At 38.5% G+C, this 22,606-nt stretch overlaps 1 protein-coding gene across 4 annotated transcripts in view; it reads right to left on the bottom strand.

Annotated features, from left to right (window-relative positions):
* The window catches only part of CDH6 (cadherin 6), a 136,759-nt gene that overhangs the window by 36,062 nt on the left and 78,091 nt on the right, over positions 1–22,606 (bottom strand). For all 4 annotated transcript variants that reach the window (XM_054555036.2, NM_001131774.1, XM_063723866.1 and 1 more), the window contains 1 exon segment: positions 21,054–21,409. In XM_054555036.2, the coding sequence (XP_054411011.1) occupies positions 21,054–21,281 (228 nt within the window). In that variant the 5' untranslated portion in view covers positions 21,282–21,409.

Here is a 22,606-nt window from a genome sequence, read left to right as displayed (position 1 = left end):
ACAGGAATTACAGCAGAGAGAGAGAACATCTTTGTGTTAAATAGGTGGAATGTTACTTTAAATTAGCATAATAAATCAAATTATGACAAATTGAGGCTTAACTGCATCAATATCTATGTATATGTATAGATGTCTGCATGTATACATACATCTTTATATATAATGCATGTATATGTAATGCTAATAAATAGACTTAGTGTTGTGAAGGCTGGGAAAAGCTTGTTGGGTAGAGTTTATATCAGGAAGAAATTGAACTTGCTTGAAGTACATGACAGGGATTAGAGTTGCTTCTGTTTTAGAGATTATAGGATTAGGTAAATCAAAAGTATATTTTAATAAAATTCCATATGACACATTTTATTCTGCTGTATTTGAATGTTAATAATTTGGCATGAGTTAACTAATTTATATGTGATGACTATTTTACCAATTAGAAAGCTGATGGCAGCATATGATTGTGGCAGGTTCCCAGCTGTGGGTCAGCTGGGTGTGTGGCTGTTCAGCCCTGTGATTCAGTTTTCACATTGTAATATGTGTGAATGTAAAGGGTGCAACTTCAGTGTCTCTGGTTTAGCAGGAATTGGCTTGCTCTAGTCCTAGTTTTTTCTTTTTTCCACAGGTTGCAATGTAAATGAGGCAGTGACCTGGTTTCCACCAGGCTGATGAGGACAGTGCCCAAGGGGATAGCAAGCTACAAAGTGGAAGGAACCCAGGTTCTAGAATAACCTCATATCCGACCAGCCTGTAATGTGAAAGAGGAAAAAAAGACATTGCACTTCAACCATTACGTTTTTGAAGTTTTGTTGTTGTTATTGTAGTTCTGCCTTGACCCTAACTCAGTGGTTCTTAAAGTGCGGTCCCTGGACCAGCCACATTGGCAGTACCTGGGAATTAGTTAGAAATGCAAACTTCTGGCCCCACCTACCTCCAGAATCAGAAACTCAGGGGATGCCCATCAATGCTGTGTTTTAAGAAACCCCTTAGGTAGTTCTGACGAGTGCTCAAGTTTGAGAGCCACTGCCTTAACTAGTACAATCATAATAGTTACAAGCATGGACATAGGCAAGGGAAAGAGGTGAGTGTAAATTTATGCTATGTACTCGTCACATAACCTTGGGGAACTTAGTTAACCTCTCCAGGCCTTCATTTCCTCATCCATGTGATGGGAATAATAATAATACTTAATTTACAAGTAGGTTTCTCGGACAATAAATAAAATAATGTATGTAAGATGTTTAGTAGAGGGCCTACCTCAGAGAAAACCTTCAATAAATTACTCTTGAATTCATGAACACCAAGTATCCAAATGTGGATTTTGGGAAAGTGGTGGGATTTGGATCTGAATTCTGACTTTCCTATTAATCAGTGAAATAAATTAAGTGATCTTAGTCTCCATTCAGTCCTAATATAGAACTGGAAATGATTAACTTTACCTCCTCTATCTGCCTCTTATATGCTGGTATCCTGTAGGCCTGTGTCTTTGGTCCTTGTCTTCCTCCTTTCACATGCTCTCCCCACATGAGATCCTCTATCTATTTTCATGGATTCAATTGCTATCTCTGTACCATCAGTGCCCAAATCTGTTACCCCAGGGAAGAACATTTTCTTGAGATCTGGAGTCAAGAATATAGTCACCTCTTAGGCAAGTCTCTTAGACAACTTACACTCAGCACATCCAATATTGACCATATCACCTTCTCTCCAAATCATTTTCCTCCTCTCATCTCTGAAAAAGCTACCAGGGAGTCATCCTAGGCGATCCCCTCTGCCACTATCCCCACATTCTTTAAGCCACCAACTGTAGTCAATTCTACCTCATGTATATCTTGATTCACCTACTTTTTTCCTTTTCCCATTTTCACTGCTGTCACCCTGGTCCATGCTACTGCCTTTTCTCATTGGTCTATTGCAAGGAGGCCCTCCAAACACACACCCAGGCTTGCTTTCTTTAGATTTTCCTTTCTGTAACTAGATCAACTTAAGAACAACACCAACTCTGAAGATGTCAGTCTCCTCTACCTAAATCCTGCAGTGTCCTCTTTATTCTTGGGATAAAGCCCTCATCCCCACCCCTTCACATGGCCTCCAAAGCCTGGCACGGCCTCTGCTCCTCCTCTCTTTGGCTTCATCAGCCATCATTCTCCTCTTAACTCTCCTGGTTCCAGCCATACCCTATTTCTTGCAGTTTCTTGAAGATAACATCAATAACTAGCTCTTTCGTAGCTACGCCTTCCTGCATGTGGTTCCCTTGACATCAATCCCTTTTAACATCCTCACCTCGTTAAGCCAACTCCTGGGCCAGGTCTGCTTAATCTTTGTCACCTCAGAGAAGCCTTCCTTAAGCTACTGGTCTAAGTTAGATTCTCCTCCTATATGCAATCAATTCATTCCCCACTTAGCCATCAGCACATTCTATTGTTGTTGATGATGTGTTTTACAGCTGTTTTCCAAGCTAGATTGCAAGTTCATAAAGAAAGGCACCAAACCTGTCTAGGTCACTTCTGTATCCTCAGAGCCCGATATACAGGCACTTTATAGATACTAATAGTCAATAATAGCAAGAAATGAATGAAAGAATAAATAAATGAATCTTGTAAAAATTAAATTGGATAAGATATCAATGATCAGTGAAGGTTTCTGTCACATAGCAGACACTCAATAAATCTTAGTGTCCTCTATCCTCTTTCTTGACTTTAGGATAATTCTGCAGATCAAAAATATACATTCCTGAAATTGCCGTACAATTTATCAATTACTACTAAACATTAGACACATGGTCTAATCTGAACAATCTGAGGAAGTAATTCAAGTTATTGCCTCAGACCTGAAAGCATTTCTTTAATAACAAATTCAACTTCAACGCAATAGTAAAGCCAACTTGTATTGGATTTGTTGACAAAAATGGACCAATTGTAAGTACACTGAATTCATTGACCATCATAAATACATTGGGTGCTGGGTCAGAAGTCATCTGTTAATGGTGAAAAAGCTGCAAGACTTTACTGAACTATATTTCAAGTATCCTCCTGTTGCAGCAACTAAAGAGAAATGCTCAATTTCATGGAAACATTATTTCATAATAAAATAATTTAACTCTGTCAACCACGACCATTTAAAAACACTTATCGGTCTGACGAGTTGCATAAAGCAATGAATAAAAGCATCTAAACTCTGCCTTCTATAAACTTGCCATTTACATTGAAATAAAATATATAGAGAAAAGCAGAAATTAGACACTTTACTGTTATTAGGTATCAGGATTCACAAGGTAAGTAAAAAGCTGGAGAATAGCATAGAAGGAACGTGTAAGTTGGAGAAGACCGAATCAGGGAATGTGTAAGCTCTTTGATGGTTTAGGAAGACTTCTTGGAGAAGCTTAGACTACTGATGGGAGAAAAATGACTTAGCAACCGATATGAGCACATGGCACGGTTTCAAGGCTCAGTGTAGGAGAAAATCAGAAGAGGCCTTGAGTATGTGCCTGGGGTAATAAAAGCCATAAAGTCAGCAAAAATAGAAACACTCCTTCCCTTAAGTTGCAGGGTCACGTATTTTCTCACACTGCACTCAAACATGCAAGGAAAGATGCAGCTTCCTTATAATTATTTTTGTTTATAGTTTTTCCCTCAAGCTCTAGTCCCACTGAGGATTAGAAGCTCAATACAGGTTGAATATTGACTCAGTAATTTAGTGCAATCCCAATAAAGTCTTCCTGATTCAGTAATACGATCTCTTTTGGATAAATCCCAGTCTTTCTGGTTTCTTTCTCCTCCTGCTTTGCTCCTGATCCAGTCCGAGATAACATCTGCATGTATGAAGGAGAGGAAGCCACATGGCCTTCATCAGTGAGGAATTTGGGGGCTTTTGGAGCCAAGGATAGTCCTCACACTGCCCTCTGATCCTCTGGTCTCTAGAGAATATCTCTTATGTATTACTTTCCTCAGTGGCATCTGTGGTTCTGGCAGATCATGACCTTTGCTCTCCAGTGATCAAGGTGAATAGCTACATCTCATGTCCCCCACTGGCATCACATACTGCCCTCGAGGTCTGGCTATGTCTTCTTTGTCGCCCTTAGCACATGTAGTCCTAGCTACAGGATTGCTTTGTCCTGCTATTGGACCATCTATTGGATCAATCCTCCCCCTTCTCGCTCTGGAGAAGCCCAGGAAGGCTCATGGGAATGAAACAGGGCTTCTCCCTCACCACGTGATCGCCCCAGGGCAAGTGGGAAAAACCCACTCTGTTTTCACCTTTACCCAAACCTTGCCACTGTTCCACCCTGTGCATTCAGATTCATGTGTCTCAGGGCAGTAGAAATAAGTCTTTGTATGTGTTATTTGACAGCCAGGAATGTGAAGTTCCTTGGTTTCAGGAATATCCTACCATACAAACTTCAGTAGATGGAAGGGCCAATTCCTAGTACAAACCCCGTGGAGATAGCTGGGGTGGAAAAATGACCTACGTGCCAGAGCATGCTGCAAGTAATGCTTGGTGACTACATTTATACATGGAATTAGTGAGTTTTATTTTGGTTGGCCAGCTTATTTCTTGATCTACAAAATGGGCTTGAAAAGGATCTAGAAAATAGGGCCGGGCACAGTGGCTCATGCCTGTAATCTCAGCATTTTGGGAGGACAAGGTGGGTGAATTACTTGAGCTCAGGAGTTTGAGACCAGCCTGGGCAACATGGCAAAACCCTGTCTCTACCCAAAACACAAAAATTAGCTGGGCATGGTGGTGCCCGCCTGTAGGCCCAGCTACTAAGGAGGCTGAGGCAGGAGAATCGCTTGAACCCAGGAGGCGGAGGTTGCAGTGAACTGAGATCGTGCCACTGCACTCAAGCCTGGGAGACAGAGTGAGACTCCATCTTAAAAAAAAAAAAAAAAGAGAGAATCTAGAAAATCTATTTTTCTGACAAAACCTGGGATCAGGCTGCCTTCATATCTCATGTTCTTTTCCTATTACACCATGTTGGCTCTTATGACCCCCCAAATTTGTATTTTCCTATACAGTAGAAATGATTTAATTGATTTTCATAATGGTGTAAATATTTTATCTTTAAAGTCTTCTCTTTTGTGATTCATCATCTGGCAATTGGTCTGGCTGGAATTTGGAAAAATGATAATAGCAGACATTTGTTAAGCCCATACCATGGGCCAGGACATGACCTGAACTGATCACAAAGATTATGTAATTTGTTACTCATTATGATTCTATTCTTATCCCCTCTTAGGTGATGAGGCAACTGAGGCAATATAGGAAGTAAATCACTTCTCAGCATGGCACAATGAATAAGAGCAAGATTTGAGTCCAGGTGGCTTACTCTATTAACCACAACACATTTTTTTTCCTGTGTTTTTACATTTAGTTCTGTAAACATTCATTAAAGGCTTACTCTGTACTAAACAATATTTTGAGTTACAACGAATTATCTAATTCAGTGTTTTTCAGCCTCTGCTCTATTGGCATTTTGGGCTAGGTAACTGTTTGGGGAGCTGTCCCATACATTATAGGATGTTCAGCAGAGTCCTTGGTCCCTATCTACTAGGTGCCAGTAGCGTCTTCCCAAGATGTGACAGCCAAAAATGTCTCCAGATATTTCCAAATGTCTCCTGGGGTCAGAAAATTGAGAACACTGATCAAACTTAAATCTGTCTGTCTCTCTCTCTCTCTCTTTTTCCATCCATCCATCCATCCATCCATCCACCCATCCATCCATCCATCCATCCATCCTTCCATCTTTCTTATCAATGTGTACCTTGTGACTTTTAAAAAACACTTAAATAATACCATAAGGGATCTGTATTTGCAGAGATTCAGCATAACCCTACTCAATTCAATGTTTTATTTTTTGTTACATTTAATAACCCCTGATATAGACCTTGTGTCACGTGGAGGAGAATGTTTGACAAAGTGTTAAAAGCAAAAGAAGTTTACGCCTAAACACAGCAGAAATTTACTAATTCCCTTGACAATTATTTTTTACACTCAATACCTTGAATTTTATGTCAAAAGTACCAGAGTCACTTAAATGAACACAACTTTAGAGTGATAATAGTGGTAGTAGGCAGACTAATGCACCTGCTCCCCCAAAGATGTCCGTGTCCTAATTCCCGGGACCTGTGACTGTGTTTCCTCACATAGCAAAAAGGACTTTACGCATGTGATCAAGATAAGGATTTTGAGATGGGGAGATTATCTTGGATTACCCAGGTGAGCCCAAGGTAATTGCAAGGGTCCTTACAAGGGAAAGAGATAGGGGAGAGTTGGAGTGAGATGGAAATGTGATGATAGGAGCCGAGGACAGAGAGGGAGAGAGAGAGGAAGAGAGAGAGAGAATTTGAAGTCGCTATGCTTCTGGGCTTGAAGACGGAGGAAGGCGCCATGAGCCAAGAAGCCAAGGAACGCAGGTGGTATCTAGAAGCTGGAAAAGACGGGAAATGGATCCTTCCCTGAAGCCTCCATAAAGACATCTTGCAGACACCTTGATTTTAGCCCAGTGAAACCCATTTCTGACCTCCAGAATTATAAGATGATAAATTTATATTGTGTTAAGCCACAAATCTGTGGTGACTTGTTACAGCAGCAACAAGAAACTAAGACAGTAGCTCCGTATTTCTGAAATTCAAGGTGAACTGAAACTGCGTGTGGTCCTTCAAGAATCCCAGTGGAGGAGGGAAGAAAACTAACCCTTCCTGAACGCTTTACTGTGTATCAGGTACTGCAAAAATGGTTAGTGTGTTGCATGCATTAATTCTAACAATGACTCCAGGGGGTAAGTTTTATTTTCTCCATTTTTTCAGATTAGGAAACTGAGGCCAGAGAGATTAAGTAATTTACCCAAAGTTAAGTGCAGAGCCAGGAAGGATACCGAGGCCTGCCTGACTTCAAAGTCTATTCTCATTCACATCAAAGCAACCCTCCCCACACTGATTATAAACATTTCTGTATTCATTGTATTTATTATCAGACCCCAGGCTAAGTTATTTGTAAATTCTACTGCCACAAATGATACAAACTATGATAAATGTTATTGTTCATTCGAGATTTGTCAATTAACAAATGCCTTTTAGTTTATTAACTGCATAAAGTTATTTCCCCAAAAAGGCATTGTTTACTGCTTTATGCTTGGCTTTTGAAGTCCAAGTTCCCTCTTGCCTTGGCCGACTGTGACATTAGTCTCAGCTCCTGCTTAGTCTAACATTTTCATTTTCAAAAAGCCAGTGGTAAATCAAGCTGAGAGCCAGATCCCAGTCAAAAATTGATTTAGTAAGGCATTGTAACTCACCAGTTAGAATGCTACCTTTTTGCTTTATAGTGTAACCTCTTCAGCAATCACCAAAAAAGGATACACACTCACAAACACACCCCCCCACACACTCCCCCAGCCCCCTTGCTCTTTCTCCCTCTCTCTCTCTTTCTCTTTGACACATATGCCTTGGAGGAGAATATCAATAGATAAAATGCAGGCATTTGAGATATGATAATTCAAAGGGCAGAAATTTAAAAAAACGTGTTCCTTAATAGCAAATGGACTTTTTCCAAAACATGTTCTTCCTGAAAGGTAAAAAATATGTTGGATATTATATTCTTTTATGTTGACTTTTACTTAGGATCTAAAAAGTTAAAGCTATGTATCTCTATAAGACAAATGACTATTTTTTACTTAAATTCATAATTCTCAAGCATCCTGTATGTGCACAATAAACGATGAGTAAATTGTATTCTATAGCCTCTCATACTGTCAGGGAATTAATGGCAAATGATTCTAGGAAAGAAGATAATGAGCTCATTTATTAGTTTTTTTTTTGCTTGGGAACCAGCTTAGATTTCAAAAGCTCTCCTCGTCTTCCTCATTTTGAAAGCTCCCTTTCTCCTTTCTCTGTTGTCCTTTTTCTTCTCCTCCTCTCCTCTTCCTCCTCCATTTCAAAAGCTCTCCTTCTCCCCCTCCTCCTCTTTCAGTTAAAGAAACCAACTGAAACACTAGAGAAGAGAAATTCATACTATCTGATGGCCCCGCTGGGGAAAATGTCCTCACTGCAATGTCAGTGGCATGAAATTTGTGCTCCTCTCCCTCCCATGTATGTCACTGTTTCATTTGTCCACCGTATCTGAAATACTCTCTGCTGCTTTAATATCTTAATAATGTGATGTAGGGAAAGAGTATCAGACTTAAACCCCTCAAGAAAGCTGAACTCTAGCCTCAGCTTTGGTACTGTGCTGGCAATGGCCCTGCGGTCCCTGAACTCCTTTGAGCCTGTGTTAGGTGCTTACACGCAAAGGGAATGAATCATGTTCAACTAGAGAGTGGTTATGTGGATCACCTGAGGAAGTTCAACTAGAGAGTGGTTATGTAGATCACCTGAGGAATGCTTGTACATGTGACAGCATTTTATAAGCTGTAAAGCTTGACACAATACGAGACAATATTATCATTGCTCCCTATCTTCACTGGAAGTTTTCTGCCATGAAACTCTGCTATAAGATAATCTGTGATGACTCGTAGCCTGCCAGGAAATACTTTCTCTTGTGTTGAACTCTCTTTTCTCTCTCTTCCATCCTACACCTTCCCCTTCTTTAGGTGTTACTTGCTGGTTTGTGTGGCAGTCAAGATTTCGACGCCCACATTATCATTTTAAAACTCAGGGAAGTGATGTCTACTGTTGAAAAGGAGATAAAATGAAATGAAGTACCACCACTCAACTTTGCCCAAGTCACTTAATTTTCTCGATTTGACTTGAAGGCTCTATTTTCCTTTAAGAGGTAAGTGGATTGGTAATCAGAAAGAGCATAGCTTTAATACAAGCTAAATATCTGCCCTTTGTTTTTTCTTTTAACATGATACATGTGGTTGGGAGGATAGACAGAACAGTCAAGGCACAAACAGCATAAGAAAGTACAGTTGACCTTTGAACAACATGAATTTGAACTGCATGGGTCCACTTCTATACTTAGATTTTCTTCTGCTTCTGCCACCCCTGAGGCAGCAAGACCAACCCCTCCTTCTTCCTCAGCCTCCCCAACATGAAGGCTATGAGGATGAAGACCTTTATGGTGATCCACCTCCACTTAATCAATAGTAAACACATTTTCCCTTTCTTATGATTTTCTTATTAGTTTTTATTATTATATATATATTTTGAGGCAGGGTCTCACTCTGTCACCCAGGCTAGAGTGCAGTGGCATGATCTTGCTCACTGCAGTCTTGACCTCCCGGTCTCAAGAGATCCTCCGACCTCAGGTAGCCGAGACTACAGGTGCACGCCACCATGCCTGGCTAATTTTTTGTAATTTTTTCTTTTTTGGTAGAGATGGAGTTTTGCCATGTTGCCCAGGCTGGTCTGGAACTTCTGGGCTCAGATGATCCACCCACCTCGGCCTCCCAAAGTGCTTGGATTACCAACATGAGCCATTGTTCCCAGCCATAATTTTCTTAACAATATTTTCTTTTCTTTAGCTTACTTTAAGAGTACAGTATATAACAATATAACACACAAAATATGTGTTAAGTCTTCCAGTCAATCGTAGGCCATTTGTAGCTAAGTTTTTGGGGAGTTGAAAGTTATACAAGACTTTTCAACTGTGCAGGTTGGTGCCCTCAACCCTTGGGTTGTTCAATGTTCAAGTATAATACTTTTCTTATTTCCTAGAGGAGAACTTTGCTGCCTGGGGGGTATTGATCCTCATTGACCCCTAATGCCTCTGACCCCTCAAAAAGCCTCATGCTCCAGAATAATAAGGAAATGAGCCAGATTTTTATGTTTCACAATTTATGAAAACAAAACAATCCATCATGCTAAAGCTTTGTGTAACTGTATTTTAAAGCAGGATTTTCTCTACATTTCCTCTTTTGTGCTTCTTTTCTGATTTGTACTCATAAGTAATAGAAAGCACTAAGATGAGATTATTTTCCAGAAATGATTGTTTTCTGTGAGAACTCAAAATATGTTGATTAAAAGATATAGTTGGTTAAAAAAAGAATGTCATTACATAGAATTTTTCTGTCCCTATATTATCACATTTCTCTCTATAGCTGATATTTTTGTGAATTGTTGCAATCAACAATCTCAGGTTTTAAATGATTTCTCTTTTACCGAACACTTGAATTGTCTGTACAATGTAGCTTCTTAGCAATTTTAAGAAAAAGAAATTTGTTTTCCATTGGCCAAATCTGTTTGCCTTTTTCTCATTTTGTTTCAAACTTTCTTCTACCGAGACCCTAAATAATGTCTAATTTTAATTTGTAAATGTCTTAAAGGAACCAGCTTTCATGATACAATATTATTTGTTATATCTTTTCTTATTTTTCTTGTTAGTTTGTGCACGGACCACCATGTTGTCTTTTGTTCCTTTGTTTTGCACTAAGGAAGCTTGAGTTTTCGTCTTTTGTATTATAAAATATTTGTGCCATTTTGATATGAAATTTCCAGAGGTAGTTTTCATAGAAAGACTTTCATAACACACTTGGTTTATATATTTACTACCTAAAACATCCTTGAACTTTAAAGACACTAGATTTTCCATTGTTAAGCTAATGCCACAAAACACTATCAATGATATTCATATCAAACCATTGCATCAATCAATTGGGAGGCATAGAAATCAAATGTCAACATGGAGACTATAGTTAATATCATACTGTATACTTAAAATTGGCTAAGGGAATAGATCTTAAATGTTCTCATCACACACACAAATGCACATACACACAAATGGTAACTGTGTGAGGTAACAGATATGCTAATTAGCATGATAGTAATCATTTCACAATGTATATAAAAATATCATATTGTACTCCCTAAGTATATATAATTTTTGTCAATTATACCTCAATAAAGCTGGAAAAATTGGAATGTAGTTTTTAGATAACAAGGTGGTTTTTTAATATTCTGTGCTCACTGTAGCTTGACTCAAGTAGTATTTGGCTGTTTTTATGTGCAAAAATATGTGCTAGGTACTACTGGGTATATAAGGATGAATAAGACACATAGGCTAGGGTCTTGCAGAGTTTGCAAAGATGTAAGTATTCCAAAGTTTGCATTCAATATCTGAAGTGCTAATTAAAAGAGTAGGCCTGGGATCCAATTTGAAACACTGCTTAATATATTTAAGGTCAAAGTTCAACCTTAAACAAAGAATTAACTATTCTGTCTTAAAAAGGTGAAACATTCAGGGTAATTAAATAATTAAATCAACAGTAATTTTCTCACAATAAAACTTTGGTTCAATTATATAAGGAGATTACGATATTAATCCTAACTTAACTGTGATAACGATTCCTATTTAAAACCTTATTATAACCCAAGTGAAAAGATCATTTAAAAAATTGTTGGGTGCCTTAAACTTTCTTATTACAAACAAACAAGAGTTAACCAGATTCTATAATAACATTCATGGCAATTGAAATAATATAAACCCCAAATTGTACCATAAAGGGATGACGTTTTCAAATGAAAGGATAAATATCCTTAAATAGAGGGGAATCTACCAGTTGCCAGGGATCATCAAACAATGTGAGGTGTCGTGTGCATATTATTTTTCTTATAGTTAGAATAATAAAGGCAACTTCATATTTTTATATAAACTCATGCCCCGAATTGCTGTTAATGCATCAGACTCAGCTGCCTTCACTGCTCTGGCACCATCTTCTGACCCATAATACTTGGCTTCACAACATTGTCTATGAGTGGGATCACCTGTTCATCTTTGGCTCTTTTTTTCTCTCCATTTCACCTGTTCTTTGAAGGCACACTTCACAGCAGGGCACCTTCCCTCCTTACGCGGGTCTTGCTTTAGTTCCTTACCGGTAAGTGTGATATGTTGGGCCCTGTTCTAAGCCTTTTCTGTGTATTAACTTATTTAATTCTCACCTCAATAATTTTATGACTCCTTTCATTTAACAGTTGAGGAATCGAGGGGGCAAAGGGAGATTAAATTACTTCCCTAATATTACACACGTAGTCAGAAGTGCAGCTGAGGCTGAAACATAGTCTGCTCATGCTATTGACTTACACTCTCTAGCGAGTAATTGTTGAATGAATGAAAAGCATTTTCTCTCCAAATCTATTCCAAAAAGGCCATAACTGAGATAACTTCTTCAACTACCTTCTTAACTCCAATCTCCATTCCCTCTAGTGGGCATTAAATCCCATATTTTGAGTGATATTTCAAGCTTTTTATTATACCCTTATCACTGTCCTCAAGTCCTTTGAAACACACCAACTCACCTAAAATATTTATTCATATTTTTTATATGTATATTTTTAAATCTTTTAAAATGCCTCTCTTTTTTGTGCATATATATTCTCTGTGAATAAAAAACTGGAAGAAACTATAAATGATTTCCCTGGGAAATATTTTGGCATGCTTCTTTGCTTCTTATTCCAGGTCACATAATTTCAAATTTGACCCCTTACATGGGCCTTTGAGAATACCCATTACTTTTACTTATGTATTGATAATTGTGATAAAAAAGCTCTAATTTTCTTATGGGGAATTCTGTACTTCTTTTTGATCTATCTTCAATTCTAGATGGAAAGAAAGGTTTGCAAAGAACACTGAGATATTTAGCATGTTCATGATGGTTATATTTTATTGTCATCTTGGTAACTGGCAAAATAAAAGCTTGTAGGAAGATGGGAGTCTGCGCCCAGCAGCCTACACCAACACACACAGAGTTGCCCCCTCCAGGTTGCAATGGCACATTGACATCTAAATCTAATCTCCTAATTTGATGAAGGCTGTCAAAGGGAGGACCCCTCCTGAATGTCTGTTTATTTTTGGTAAATGTGGGTGGAACATAAGGAAGACATTTTTAAATTTGGCTAGAGAGGTTGAGGCCTCTAAAAGTTAAATGTATAATTCTGGTTACAATGTATTCTTGGCTTTTCATATCAATGGAAATGAAAAACACCCGCGGTTTAGGAATCTATTGATGCTTGATTACAGTATGTCAGGAATCTATTATCTGATTTTTGAAATAAAATTTAGTCAAAATTAAAATTAGGGATTTTTGTTCTACCAAAAAGAGACATGGACTCACATGTTCAATGCAGCATTATTCACAATAGCAAAGACATGGAATCAACCTAGGTGCCCGTCAATGGTAGACTGGATAAAGAAAATGTGCTATGTATACACCATGGAATACTATGCACCCATAAAAACGAATGAAATCATGTCCTTTGCAACAACATGGATGCAGCTGGAGGCCATTATCCTAAGTGAATTAACATAAGAACAGAAAACCAAATATGGCATGTTCTCACTTATAAGCAGGAGCTAAACATTGGGTACTCATGGACGTAAGGATGGCAACAATAGGCACTGGGGACTACTAGAGTGGGGAGGGAGGTGGAAGGGAGAGGGGCAGGAGTTGAAAAACTAACTGTAGAGTACTATGCTCAGTACCTGGGTGATGGGATCAGCCATACCCCAAACCTCAGCTTCACGGAATATAATCAGCTAACAAACCTGCACATGTACTCTCTGAATCTAAAATGAAGTTGAAAACAATTAGAGATCTTGATTTTAAAAGAAATGGAAACTAGGATGTTGGCATTCAGCTTATTTATATTCCTATCTGCTACTACAGACCCATATTATGACAAAAAAATGAAGAACTCTGGTGCAATCAGTATTTAGATGGTTTACTAATACTACGAACAAGTTATGCGGATCAATAAAGAAATACTTAACAATGCCTATAGAATAGATTCAAAGGGCTGTGTCCATAATGAGCATGGGAGCCTCTCTAATCTTGCAACAACTTCTACCTCTGTTTAACTTGTTGGAGTGTGGAAGTAACAGCTACCGTGGGAACAAAAAGGATCCAAACTCTTCACTCTTTTCTTTACTTTGACTCCTTGTTTGTTTATTTATTTATTTATTTATTTTTTTTTTTGAGACAGAGTCTTTCTCTTGCCCAGGCTGGGAGTGCAGTGGCGCGATCTCGGCTCACTGCAACCTTGGCCTCCCAGGTTCAAGCGATTCTCATGCCTCAGTCTCCTGAGTAGCTGGGATTCCAGGCATGCGCTACCACGCCCGGCTAATTTTTGTATTTTTAGTAGAGATGGGGTTTTGCCATGTTGGCCAGGCTGGTCTCGAATTCCTGACCTCAAGTGATACGCCTACCTTGGCCTCCCAAAGTGCTGGGATTACAGGCGTACGCCAGATGCCCAGCTCGATCCCTCCATTTTGTTCAGCAAATTGAATTCAAGCAGGAGGCTCTAGCATTCCACCGGCATGATGAAATGGAAGCTGGAGGATCTGGGGTCGGTTCTTTGTGAGGCTTTCTCTATTATTCTGCTGTGTGGCTGGCCAGGGTAAGAGTTGCCTTGGGTTTATGACCGAGGCCAGACATTCTAACTTTTCTGCTCTCCACATGAGCTACTGTGCACAGAGGGAAGTTTAAGAGCCAGAAAATTGCTGCTATACAAGACATTTTCTTAGTATCAAATAGCAAATTGAAACTTTTGTCATTAAGAAAGTGAAATCAGTTGGTTTCACTTTCAGTGGAAACAAATGAGGATTATTGCCAATAATGGCTGTTGAGAAGTTACTTCTAGAAATATTTTCTAAGAAGTATATGCAGTGAGCAAGTCTATGCATGCACTTTCTCTTAAATATGCTAACTCATAGAAACATAAAAATGTTAGTTAAATGGCTGAGCATTAAATTTAAATGATGAAGAAGAGAGATGTGCCCAAGGCACTTGCCCTGATTCGGGGAGAAAAGATTATTGCAGGTCATTGAACCAGAACGGAAGTTTAGAGAGGGTTATCAAGGGAAAGAAAAAGATACTTAAAAAAAAAATCACAATGACCAGAAAGATCACTAATTGCATATCTACTTTTAAAATGCTCACATGTAACTATTTTGAATACCACTAATGTGTTCTGGAAATTAAAAAGTAAAAGGAATGTGCATAACAATAAGGCAAACATTCGAAACATTTGTGCAGCTCTTTAAAAGTAGCCTTTAAAAAAAATTTTTTTTTCTCTCTACCTTTGGGTTTCACACAATAGATTCTCAATAAGTATTTGTGGTATTGCGTAGAATGCAATCATTGAACACCAACGCATGTTCCGGGTTTTTTTCACTTGTTCTTCAAAATGGCTTTGCAAAGTGGACATACGGGGGAGGGTATATAACTGAGTAGCTAGGTGGTCAGACAGTATTGTCTGTCGGGGTCTTAGCAGTGTGAGACAATGGCCTGAAATACTTGACTGCTCTGAGCCTTAGTTTACTCATCTGTAACATAGGGATGGAAACAATACCCATGCATTAGGGTTGCTGCGAGGATCCAATGAGATAACCCACTTGAAGCACTTAGGGCAGGGTTTAGAACAAAGCAATGCTCAGAAAATATCAGCTATGACGATGCTTTCATCTGATATTGCTATTTGAAGCAACAAGTGGTTCAGAGACTCGCTGAATCACGCATGGAATTAGTGCCAGGAGGTTTCTATTCTTCAGCTTATGCTCTTTTTAGGAAAAAAAAATAGTGTAAGAATTAAAAAAAGCAACATTTCAACGACGGCATCTTTTAAGTAACCTTTCAGAACGGATAAAATATTGCTTCATGTTTACTAATTTGGATCATGTAATTATAGTAACAAACAATTGCTCATTTCTAATTTTAAAGGTGTGTATGGCTGACAACTTTTATTTTTATGGTCTGTTAAAACATTACTGTCTAATTATCTTGAGAAGAGTGACTTCATTGAATTGGGTAGACATTAATTTTAAAGACTGAGGATAAAGGCATATTGGGAAAGCCTGTACGTTAAGGCCTCAAATAGAACCCACATTTTCAAAATGTTTTGAAAAAATACAGCCTCTCAATTTTTTTGAAAACTGTCTCCTCAAAACCATCACCAACTTCCATCAGAAAATACCTTTGAAAGTATGCAATTTATTAAATTCCATAAAAACAGATCTCCTGGCATGTTACTAAAAATAGAAGCACCTTGAATGCGTTAGTGGAGGCTGGTCTTATGTATACATTGTGTGGAAGGAGGGGTTAAAGAACGTTGTGGATAAAATGGAGCAGATGGGAATTAAGTGTTGCTATAGCTGTTGAATGGTACTGTGCAAATCTTCTGCCTAAAGTTAGGCATAATTCTGATATTTTAAGTAAATTCCTCTTTGTATTAATGAATGCCTATGTCTTCAAACTCTAATCTGTATCTACATCTACCTGTGCTCTTTTTTTCTTATGGAATGTAATCTTAGACTATATACCTATCATCATCAAGAAATTGCTATGTTACATAAAACAGGCTAGAGAGTTACAGGGATCTCTGAAAATGTGGAATTATAAGGCTTCCCTCCATTTTTCTATTATATTAAGTTTACATAAGCCAAAGATAACCCAAGTGGATTTTGTATAAAAATAAAATACTCTTTTCTTTAGCCCCTGACAAGAAAATATGTACCTCTTTTTTTCTGTGTCAGTGTTAGGACTTTTTCACTCTGCTGGCTGTTCAATCTCTAAATCTCTCACTCTTTGAACTCCAGCTTCGGACCTTTGGCTTCTTCATCCGATTAATTGGGAGGTCCTGGCAATTCTCCCTCTGAAGTATAAGCTAACATCTGCTCTGTCTTTAGATGGGGTTCAAACACCTAAGAAGCTCTGCTGAGCCCCAGAGCCTGGTTGGCTCTTCTCCTTTTTATTTTGATAACACTTTGTGGATGCCCAATTCATGACTGAACTTGCCACATTCTGTTATCACGGTTGGCAGTAACATCCTCCTAGGACAGTGGTGCCCAAATTTGGCAACATGTTAGAATCATAAATAATTAAAAACCAACTAAATCAGAATTTCTGGGGAGGTGAGACCCAGGGAAGGTATTTTTAAAAGCAGCACTTCTCAAATTTTAACATGCGTACAATTCACCTGGGGATCTTGTTAAAATGCAGATTTCTGATTCATTCAGATTGGAAGTGGGGCCTGAGACTCTGCCTTCCTAACAAGTTCCCAGGTGCCACAGATGCCACTCATGCTAAAGCAGCTCCAAGCAGCCCCCAAATGGAGATGTGGTTTAGAAAACAATCACATCCCGTTTTTATATCTTAAACTCACGAACTCAGAAACTTACCCGACACAGGACCACTTATTTCTTCCTATCCTGTTATCTGTCCCTGCCACTACCATTTTAAGTGAGTGGATGTTGGCATTTTCTCATAAATCAGAATTTGGTTTGTCAATATTTCAGCTATAATGGGCTTTCTCCACTTTCCTCCCCACCTTGTCTTGTCCGTGTCTCTGCATTCATCTCACTGGCAACAGAACGCAGTGGAAGGCTGAGGAAGGTTAAGACGGAGGAGGAAGGTCTTGCTGCAGTTGCTTGTGCTTCAGTTGTAAAGCACCATCTTGTCTATTCTTGTCATTGGCTGTTGTGACCCCCACCGCCACCCATGACGCTCTCTTTTTTCCTCCCTTCTACACCTGAAAGCCCTTTGTTTCCCTCACTTATTCTCATTTTCCTCACTCCACCATCCTCACAATGACTTACCACAAATTAATTTGTGTCGTCATAATTTCAAATCAACACAAACAGATGTTTATAATGTAAATATTTCTTTCTTCTATTTTAAGTGTTGTTTTCTCAACAACATTACTTTTCCTCAGTTAATGCTTCTATCCTTCCGCATACAGATAGATCTTTTGAGTGTTAGGCACCCACGATAGGCTCTGAGTGACTTTTATTTAGTAGTAATCTGCTTGAATAGCATGTTAAAGGTTCTATTAGCCTTGGTACACCTTTATACGTCAACCTAACTATTCTAGTGGTTCCCAGAGTATGCACTGAGGCAACCTGGGTTGCAGGAGGGAGCTGACCAGGAAATATTTAAAAATTTTCAGGGATAGCCTGGTGTGGTGGTTCATGTCTGTAGTCTCAGCTAGTTGGGAGCTGGGGCAGGAGGACATCTTGAGCCCAGGAAGTCAAGGCTGCAGTAAGCAGAGACTGCGCTGCTGAGCTTAAACCTGGGTGACACAGCAAGACCCCAGCTCAAAAAAGAAGAAAAAAAAAATAAAAAAAAAGGAAGGAAAAGGAGGGAAATAAGCAGCACGTGACCTCTGCAGACCCCTTGCGAATTACTAGCTCAAGGTAGTTCACAGTTTCAACAGTAGGTGGTGCTGCATTCCTTTCAATGATTTATATTTATAAAGCTGGGTTTTCCATAGTGGCTGTGATAAAAAGCAATTACAGTGCAAAAATCAAGGTGGAAAAGGAAATGAGAGAGCTGTGTCCGATCTGATTGAGAAATTGTGCCGTGCTCAAGAGATGCACACATACCATTTGTAAGTGTGGTTAAGAGTGAAATAATTTTTTTGGGTCAATTTATGTGTATCATTTTTTCAAATAATTATTAAGTTGTTAGAACAAAAATTCTTATTAAGTTGTTTGAGTCTAACTATTTAATACATGGCACTATAAGGTATTTCTTTGAGCCTAAGGGCTCTGTGAACCAAGAAAGTTTTGGAACCTCTGCTCTGGTCTAATCGTTTTTTCCGGCCAAAAGTTTCCTGACCTAGTGAAGCTGGATAATCGCATCAGGTGTCTCTTTTATTCCAGATAAATTAAAGGTGGACCAACTTGTGGCCACAAATGAGGGGCAGCTCTCTCCTTTATCTTTTTTAAAAACGTATTTTTTTCTATTATTTTTAATTGCGGTAAAAAATACTAGTCTAATTGTTTCATCTGTTGATATCATATAACTTCAAAGAGGAATTTGAGAAAATGCCATATCAACAGCTCAAAAACACCTCTTAACAAGTGTCTGATACAGCCATGGAGGTAACTTTGACAAATTCAGTTGTTGCCCTTGATTTTTTTTTCCAGCAAATATCTCATCTGTTATAACTACAAGGAGGAGAAGGAGGGGCAGCAGGGAAGGACAGGTGATGAAGAGGGAGGGAAATTTATCTAGCTGCCCATAAAATATTCAAATCCACTAATCCAGTCAAAGCTGTGGTTGGGAAGAGATTTTGCCATGGTTCTCTATATTTTCCACTGAGCTTTCTTAATTACCTCAGTTTACTTCTACAGTGATATGAAAGTCAATATGCCACTTCAATGCGTTGCACATGGATTTAGTAGAACATACACAATGGATTTTTACCAATAATAGTAACTTCTTTATGTACCTACTTTGTCCCTGTCACTAGTGCCTTTATCACTTTACTGCAACTTCACCAGGTAGGCATTGCTGCATGCACTTTCTAGATGAAGAAACAAAAGCCCAGAAAGGTTAACAACCTGTCCTAGGTCACATAATTGGCAACTGGCAGCACAGTGATGCATTCTCGGATCTGTTCGAGTCCACAGCTTGTAACTTTTCCCCATGGCAATATTCTCACAATTATAATTGTAAAACTGATTCTTACGAGGTTTTAGCCACTGCTGTTTCTAGTATCCTGAAATAACCTGCCCGCCCCCCCCTTTTTTTTTTTAAAGAATATGTGGCATTATAGATGTAAAATGGTATCACAATTGGAGAGGAAAACTGGAAAGGAAAAAGGGGAACCATCATTTAGATAAAGCACTTTTTAAAACAATCTTCTATGGCAACAATGCTATTTGTGTTGTAAAAAGTGCTTTAAAGATTTTAAGATGATGATTATTTTTTACAACCATCACCCGATTCACCTAGTGTTCTTCAAATTTCACGAAGGAAATGGAGTGAAGTACGAGTAGCTGAACTGTCTTTAGTAGTCACACAGAGTGTGAATTTCACAGCAAATACATGGCTAGATCCTTGGGGATCTGTGTTGACGTTCACCCCTTCACTGAATACTTCCTCTCTTACTTTATTCTACATTAATAATTCACATCATTGGAATACTTCCTGGTTACGTCAGCCCAAGCCGTGGACGGCTTTCCTTCATTTACGGTGGTAAATACTTAAAGAGAATATTTACATATGGTTATTCAGGGATATTTGATCACAGATTGAAGTGTGAACATGCAGCCTTTGGAATCTGCAAAATGTATGTTTTTTGCATGATATCCTAATATAGATGTCTTAAAATCATAGCTGTAATCATAAATGAATGCATTTTCTCATGTATCTTCTTATGTTCATTATCAGTTTGTTTATGAAGGGATGTGTGACAATGATTTTTAAAAAATCAACATTACCTTATGAGGCACAGAACCTACAAAGTACAAACCTGTAACCCTGGTTTTTTCTTTGACATCTTTTCAGTATGCAGATATTCTGCAACAAGGATGGAGCTGATGATAAAATTCCAGCGAAACTCACGATGACAGGCTAACCAAGCTGTTTCCCTGACTCAGCTCCAGAATCTGTGAGGGCTATAATAAGTGATGCCTCCTCACTTTACTTTCTGGAGTCAATAAAATGGTCCGATGATATTTGGAAAGAGTACCTTTACATAAGCATTTTTCTCTTTTACAAATTTTGCCATAGTTAAATCACAAGATTTTGAAATACCTGTTTTTTGCCAACTATTTGAGATAACACTAAACAGTAGCAGCAGCAGCAGCTGCCAAATCTAAGGCAGTGGTGGGTTTTGACAGCAAAGGGCTCCATTTGGCCAGAGAAGGGATGGTGCTATAGGTAGCAAAGTTAAGAAGTAGTTAATTTGAACTTGGCCAAAGGACTATAGCTCAGAATATTTGCTTTTAGAATGAGAGAAAAAGGAGCCTTCCTTTCCTTACAGCTCAATCTCTCCATTCTGATTTTTAATACACCCTACTTTGTAGAATAGCCAGACCACATTTTTTAAGCTACAGTAAAAATTAAAGGATTTATGATACTCCTATGTGGATGGTTGTGGGTGTCTCACTTTCAACTGGAGCATTTTCTTTCTCTTTGTTGCAGGGCTAACATTTCTCAGCTTTTTGCTACAGTCTTCTTCCCGAAACTACTCAAGTGGAAAAAAAAAAAAAAAGTCTTACCAGATCAGCAACAATTCTTACTATATTGGGGAATAGTACACATCCTCCCCGTCTATTTATTAGAAGTAACTTCTTCAGGCTTTAAACCCAGAATGTCAAAGCACTCAAAGGAATCCTACCTTGCCCACGTACTGATAATCGGATCCTGTGTATTCCTCCAGGAGAAAGAACTGATTCCACATCCAGCTCCTTTTTGAACGGTTCAGCTCATTTTTGCTGTTTCCAGAGAGCTCCAGGGCCCTTTTCTTTGCTGGGAAACCACTAGTCCTCTTTGATAGTGGAGTTGAGAGAGTTGGGTAGGGCTGGCCCACCCAAAAGAGCAGCAAGAAGTAGCGGTAAGTTCTCATGCTGATGGCACCGTCGAGTCTCTGGGTAGTGAGTGCCCCACTCTTGGAAGTGCCTTTTTCACTGCACCGTATCCAGCCTCATTCCTCCTTCCTTCCTTAATGTTCTTTGCTTGGCTCTCAGAGGATATCTGGAAAGAATAATAACATATCAAGCATTTTTAGAGATGCTTAAAATTCAGTGTTAGAGCAAATAGGCTGGGAAAAAAGAGGACAGAAATTTGAATAGCAAAACAACAAAAAAAGTTGGCTATCAATTTTGAAATGAAGGAGACGGTCTTCCAGACATGCTAAATGGAAGGCATGTGCTGGGTAGGAAGCTGTTGTTTTCTTTCTCCTTTTCTACCGCTTAAAAATCCTGTTTTAAGGAATAGTGTTGCCATAGGTCAATGTGCCAGAATGGATTATTGTGCTACTCTTTTACCTTGGAATATGTGGGCTGAGATCTGGTAGAAAAAATGAGTTTGTGTTTCTGATTCTATTTGCATATTTATCCTCATGAACAAGTCTAAGGCAAGGAATACCACAGACCATTTGAATTCAATTGAAAGTGGATAATGTTGAAATTTCGCTAAAATGTATTGAATCCCTGAGATGTGCCAGGCGTGAGTCAGGCAGAGCCTGCTCTGCAGACTCTTGGCTTCAGAGATGAGCTGTGATGGACCTTTGGGTCAAATAAGGTTGGAAAAGACCATACACCTTCTTTTCGGAGTGCGGATTAGCATATCAAAGTGCCGGAAATAAAGTTTCTAAAGTGATATTTTGCAACAATAAAGATAAGCCTATACATATTTAATCCATCATTTCCCAAACTTGACCAGAAAACTTTTTTTTTCCCCTTAGAGGACCTAATAATACTATAGGTTGGTGATTAAGCACCTATAGAATTTGTATTTAATAGACTGTAAGAATTAAATGAGCAATTCTATTCAAATTTCCTTAGGAAATCCTAAACTTTATCTATAAATTTTTGCCTGTATCATAAACAATCAAGCATATTTTTTAAAACTGGTAAAACTACAATTACATTTATTATAACAAAAATTACAGTTGCACAGTTGCTAGGTAATTTTCACAGATGTATCAAACATATCTAAGTACCACAGTGAGGGCGGTCAACTGTAAGAACTGTAACAAACTGTAACAAAAATGTCAGCTATTATACTTGTGGGTGATAATTTTCCATGGGAAATATTAATTTTCAAAAACACAATCTACCATTAAAAAAATCCTGGTGGCCAGATTGCTTGGTATAGATGTCCCAAATTGGTTTACTATTTTATGCAATTAAAGCCATATATGCCTATGTCTCCTTTAGAAACTTTTCC

Source organism: Pongo abelii, chromosome 4, assembly GCF_028885655.2.
Source record: "Pongo abelii isolate AG06213 chromosome 4, NHGRI_mPonAbe1-v2.0_pri, whole genome shotgun sequence".
Taxonomy (NCBI): domain Eukaryota; kingdom Metazoa; phylum Chordata; class Mammalia; order Primates; family Hominidae; genus Pongo; species Pongo abelii.
This window is presented reverse-complemented; position numbering and strand designations above follow the sequence as displayed.